Source organism: Panthera uncia, unplaced genomic scaffold, assembly GCF_023721935.1.
Source record: "Panthera uncia isolate 11264 unplaced genomic scaffold, Puncia_PCG_1.0 HiC_scaffold_340, whole genome shotgun sequence".
In the NCBI taxonomy this organism is placed as follows: Eukaryota; Metazoa; Chordata; class Mammalia; order Carnivora; family Felidae; genus Panthera; species Panthera uncia.
Genome location: NW_026059474.1, coordinates 53635 through 59634, shown reverse-complemented (window position 1 = coordinate 59634; position 6000 = coordinate 53635). Strand labels below are relative to the sequence as shown.

At 53.9% G+C, this 6000-nt stretch overlaps 1 protein-coding gene across 1 annotated transcript; it reads right to left on the bottom strand.

Annotated features, from left to right (window-relative positions):
• Positions 1 to 548: 548 nt before the first annotated feature.
• On the bottom strand, positions 549 to 1074 carry LOC125917959 (trafficking regulator of GLUT4 1-like). The gene has a single exon (XM_049624020.1). The coding sequence runs from the start codon at positions 1072 to 1074 to the stop codon at positions 592 to 594; it is 483 nt and encodes a 160-aa protein (XP_049479977.1). The 3' UTR covers positions 549 to 591.
• Between the last annotated feature and the right edge of the window lie 4926 nt (positions 1075 to 6000).

The following is a 6000-nucleotide window of genomic DNA, read 5'->3' as shown; positions in this document are numbered from 1 at the left end:
CCATGCCCTCTGACGCTCACATTTTTCACACATTTTCCCCTACCCTGCAGACAGATGCTGAAATCTGTGTAGCCACGAAGCCCAGAGGGCCCCCAGCAAAAACACCGCTGCCCAGAGGAGCAGCCTCGGGGGATCCAGGCCCCAGGGCCCTCAGTGCATGGCAGGGAAGCCACAGCTCTTGGAAACCAGAGCTGGCAAAGGCTGTTAGAATACCCAGGTGACCTGGGATGGGGGGTGGGGGCAGCTGGCTCCCCTTCTGAGAACTGGGGGTCCCGAGACCCCACGCTGGCCACAACCTCTGCTGGTACGCAGCCTCACTCAGGATGACTCCTCGGGACACCCCCGCAAAAGGCAAGCCGCCCCCACCCCAACTTGGCCATCTTTCTGCTGTGTAGAGTTTAGCTCCAGGCGGCTCCCTGGGGTCCCCTCCCCAGCAGGGTTGCGTGCAAGGTGGATCTGTGATGCCGAACAGGAACAGCAGAGATGAGGGAGGACAGCAAACAGAAGGTCTCCTGTCCCCGGCCCCCTCTCTAACGGGGGGGGTAGCAGGCCAGGTGAGAAGGGGAGTCTTCTCCCGAGCCCCCAGCCCCCCTACTTTGCACCCAGACAGAGTGTCTGGTGCCTCCCAGAGGACCATGCCTGCTGAGCCCTCGCCTTGCCCCTGCCCTGAAACCCAGCAGCACTTACCATGATAGAAAAGATGAGGGGGATGAGGTTGAGGGGCCAGACGGGGCAGAAGCAGGAGGTGATGGCAAGGATGAGGTAATCTCTGGGGACTTCTTGGTCCTGGGCAGAGGAGGCGGTGACAACGGAGGATGCCCGCCTAGAGCTGGCTCGAGAGGGTGACCAGGGGAGTGCGGCTTCCTGGTGCCCCTCGGACACCACCTTGAAGGGCAGGCCATGGCCATTCTGCTCCAGGTCCAAGGCCCCCGAGAGGGACTTGGACAGCTTCAGTGGCTTGTCGTGCTTGCCTTCCACCTTAGTGAGGAGTTTCTCCATCTCCGGCAGGTCTGTGGGCGAGGCAGTGCCTGGCTCCCGGGCTGGGGGAAACTGAGGCTGCGCAGAATTGGCCATGTCGGCTCGGGCCTTGGGTTGCTCCAGCTCCAGACTGAGACGATCAGTTCCAGGGGGACCTCAGCACACCATTCCTCAGCCCAGACTGGGGGCCCACGGGTCAGGGGCAGAAAGGTCGCCCACGGGAGCAAGGGCCAGCAGGAGCCTGGCGGGGGGGCGGGGGTCGACTTCTCTGGGCCAGCCAGAGTTCAGAGGCTGAGGCCTGCCTGATGCCCCCCGCGGAGCTTCGGAAAGCTGGAGCCTTCAGCTGCGTTCAAGTTTGAGGCCAACTTTGCCGGTGCTGCTGACAGCACAGATGGGCGGGGAAGTGACAGAAAGCAGCTCCAAGAACAGACAGAAGACACTCCTCTCCCGGGTGAGGCTTAGGCTAAGTCCAGGAGAGAGAGAGAGAGAGAGAGAGAGAGAGAGAGAGAGAGTACACCACACAGCCTCCCTCTCTCCCCACCCTCCTCAGAGATGCTTTTCCTTTTCAATTCCCCTCTCCCCTGAGAGCCACCCAGCAGCGTACTGCCCTAGCCCAGCCCAGCCCAGCCCAGCCCAGCCCAGAGGGACTTGAGTGGGCCTCTGGTTTCTGCTGCAGCCACAGAACCTGCTTCTCTGGGCTGGGAGCTCTGGAAGGGGAAAAAGACAAAGTGGCTCACAAAAGGGTATGTCTTCAACCGTCCTGGGAAACTGAGCCTCTGCTTCTCTTCTGCTGGAACAGACTCCATCCACTTCCTCCCGTCTGTGCACTTCCTCTTATCTGCTGGGAAACGCTGGGCCCTGGACCTCTGGCATCCTACCTCGACCCTGACCTCCAACCCCCAGAGGTGCTCAGGTCACAGCCTGGCTCCTGGCTCCAGGAGGAGAGGGAAGCCTGAGCACCACGGGAGGATCCTGCCCGAATTGGTTTTGAGCACCTCACCAAGGGGTGGGGCAGAGGGGTGTCAAGGGAGGAAGTGTGGGTTCCATCTCATGCCCATCAGAGCTTTCCAAGGGTGCTTTGATTTATTCATTTTTAAGTTTATTTATTTATTTAGAGAGAGTGTGTGTGTGTGAACGAGCGGAGTAGGGGCAGAGAGAGGGAGAGAGAGAGAATCCCTAGCAGGCTCCATACTGTCAGCATAAAGCCCGACGCGGGGCTCGAACCCACAAACTGTGAGATCATGACCTGAGCTGAAATCAGGAGTCAGACACTCAACCCACTGAGCCACCCAGGCACCCTCTGGGGTGCTTTTAAAGAGCAGCAAAGATATTTCTGTTCAGGAGCTGCCTGGGGCAGATCGCAGCTCCAAAGTTCTGGTAGACTGTCCTCTCTGATTCCTACTGTCTCTTGTCTTTCTTCATTTCCTCTCGTGTCTTCTCCCTCTGTTTCAGCCTCCTTCTCTATTCTCCACATCTCTTTCTATGTCCCTGATCTCTCTCCTTACATAGTTTCATAAGGACGACCTGGAACCACCGTACATGTGTGTACATGTGTGTGTGTTGGGGCGGGTGGTAGAAGAGGGTGCGGGAAAAAAACCTAAGACCCTACGGTCATCCAGGATGGGGGTGGGAAGGTAGAGGAGGGCTGAGGGCTCAGAGGTTGTAAAGTTCAGATCCTTTGACATCACAGATTAGAAAACTGAGGCCAGAGATGGAGAGACACTCATCCCAAACTGTGTCTCAACCAGACGCCAATCTCTTATCCAGATCCCCAGATCCAGGGGCTGGTTTGGAGCAAGATGAGTCATTTGAGCGGAAAGAAAGAGCTTGGGTTTGTGTATCAGGCCGGCTTCAGAAATGCTGCTTCCAGAAAGGGCTGGGACAAGGTGGAAGGGGGTGTGTGACTGGCAGAGAGAGGGAGGAGTAGGCCACAGACAGGAGGAAGAGCCACGTGCTAGGGGCTGAGGGGGAGGCTGGGGAGCTGCAAAGGCACCCGGGGGGCCAATGAGCTTTGAAAATAGTGTGTGGCTTTGGGGCAAATTTTCGAGTTTGATAAATTTGACTATATTAAATTAAGAATTATTGCTCCATAAAGGAAACCTATCGTTGTTTGCAAAATGCAGGGCACTCCAAGGAAGTGACATTGTTGCTCTCTTGCTATGGGTGAAGGTGGGGGGGGGGGGCTTCCTCCTCATCTTAGTGGGGTAGGGAGAGTGAGCTTGGTTCCCTGGTCCAGGAATCTCTGGGAATGTGCTAATGTCTTTTTAAATATGAGACCTCCTGCAAAGGGTGGTAACTTGGGTGCCCGAGACCCCTAGACTCTAAGTCAGTGTCAACCCTGGACAGAATTCCATGTTACGGCCTGGAAGCTAACCCTGGGAGCAAGGGACTCAGGCCCTCCATGGGGCCGACAACTGCCCAGCCCAAAGATTCCATAGCCTCTAGCCAAATGTGACTATTGAGCTACTTAAAGCATTTCATTTTTTTTTTCAATGTTTTATTTATTTTTGAGAGAGAGAGAGAGAGAGAGAGAGTAGGGGAGGGGCAGAGAGAGAGGGAGACCCAGAATCCAAAGCAGGCTGCAGGCTCTGAGCTGTCAGCACAGAGCCCGATGCGGGGCTTGAACCCACGAACCATGAGGTCATGACCTGAGCCGAAGTCAGACACTCAACCCAATGAGCAACCCAGGCGCCCCTGAAATGTAGCTAGTTTAAATGTGCTGGAAGTATAAATCACACTGGACTTCGAATACTTAGTACAAAAAGCAATGTAAAAGATCTCATTAATACTGTGTACATTGGGTACATATTGAAGTGATAATAATGTTGATATATTGGGCAGAATAAAACATGATTAAAATTACTGTCACCTCCTCCATCTCTTCACTTTTTAAAAAGATACCTACCAGAAAATTAAAAACTAAAAACATGGTTTGTATTACGTTTCTCTTGGGCACTGCTGGTCTAGAATAGAATGAACCCGACATAAAAGGGGGGCCTTTCTGACTTAATAAAAACTTAAAGCGAAAAGAAAAAAGGCAAGAAGTCCCCAGGGTGGCTCATGGCAGTGGGGTGGCAGGACCAGTGGCTGGCTTTCAGGGACTTGGGGACCCAGGTGTGCTTGGCCACTGGGTGATGCTGGGCTCATGGTGCCATCTAGTGGCCTGATAGTGATGATGGGAATGATCACAAGGTGGGAGTCGGGAGAAGGGGAGAGACCGGAAGAAAGAGCATCAGGTTGGGGCTCCAAGGCTGGTAAGCCCAGCCCAGCCAGCTGCCCCTGCTCAAGCCTGCCGTTGCCGCCCCCGCTCCCCCCACCCCCAAATGAGGTCTCAAACGGAGGACTGCAGGCCATATTCATCGTACAAAATGGGTTTGGCTTGCACAGAGCTTCAGACTTCTGGCATGAAGATGTGGGAACTCTGGGCCCGTTTTCTGCAGAACAGCAAGCCTCTGGGCCAGCTGCAGCCTTTAGAAGGAGCTCCTCCAGCTCTGCCTTCATGAGGCCTGCCTGTCTCAGGGGATTTCAGCCGTGAGCCTGCAGCTAGACAGAGGGACTGGCCTTTCTGTTCCGCGGCTGTCTGGCCGGGCTGCTTTCATAGGGAACTGAAAAAAGTCATCCTCTCTTCTCTCCCCAGCTTCCCCGCTGGGCTGTGAGGTCCTGGAGTGGGCAGGTGTGCCCTGGCCCCCTTGCCCAGGGCCTGGCCCAGTTAAGACTTGCTGGATGAAGCAGAGGAAGATGAAAGCACCAACCAAGTGCCCAGGGTGTGCCTGCATGGACACTAGTTCCTACCTCTGCCTGCCCCCAGCCTTAGTGCACCCTAAGCAAGGAAGACGCTGAGGTCAGCAGTGGAAGGGAAAGTGGACCTGTAAGCTGGGGTGGGGGAAGGAAGCCAACTTCAGAAGGATGGGTAAGTCGGACCTTAATCCAAGGTAGAGGTAACAGAGCCCTCTCAGATCTGTGCCCCATGGCCCTTTCCACCCTTGGTCTATGACTGGGTGTCAGGAAACCCTATGGGGCTGTCAGGACAGGAATAATTAAGCAAATCCCTCTTGTCACTGAGGGCTTCCTGAGCTCAGCTCGCCCTGCACCCTGCACCCTGCACCAGGGACAGCTGCAGCCTTCTGGTATCTGTGTGAGCATGTGCGCGTGCACACACACACACACACACACACACACACACACACACACGCTGTAAGAAAAACATGATGTAGTCCTGTTCTCATCAGCAAGCACCTGGGTTTCACATCCAGTGAGGTGAGATCCCTCCAAAGGAATCCACTCAGGACACTTTGTCCTCACTGTCCTGGCTCAAAACATTTCTCTACCTACCCCTCTTTGGAAGGCCCTCTAAGGAGACAAATCTTTCACCTTTAAAAAACAATTCTGAAGAACCTAATAGATACTAACTCTGTTTGCATCCTTCCAAATTCTTGCAGGGTGTGTTCATGTACCTACATGTCTGTCTACAGTTATAATCAGTGGGCACGGACCATTTTGTGACCTGCGCTTCTAACTCACGATTATTTTTACTGTTAGAACACCAGAGTTTCTTAGCCGTGCCCCTATGGTTGGGCATTTTTATTGTTTCAAATCTTTCACTGTGGGACTCTGGGACTGCCTTTTGGAAAATCTGTTTTTCTTTTTAAATTACTCCCTTGGAGTGTTTTTTTTTCTTTAATTTTTGTTTTGGAGAGAGACAGTGAGCAGCGGATGGGCAGAGAGAGAGAGCAGGACAGAGGATCGGAAGCGGGCTCCACAGCTGACAGCAGAGAGCCTGAATGTGGGGCTCAAACTAACCGACAGTGAGATAATGACCTGAGCTGGAGTCAGATGCTCAATCCACTGAGCCACCCAAGCGCCCTCCTTGGAGTGTTTTTATTGTGACTTTGCCAGTTTGTTCTCCACCAAAAAAAGGAACAGATCCACAGAACAACTAGAAATCTGTTCCCACGACCTCTTCTCCACATCCCTGACAACATCAGTCTTAACTGTTGTTTATTTTTGCTGGTATGTCTCATT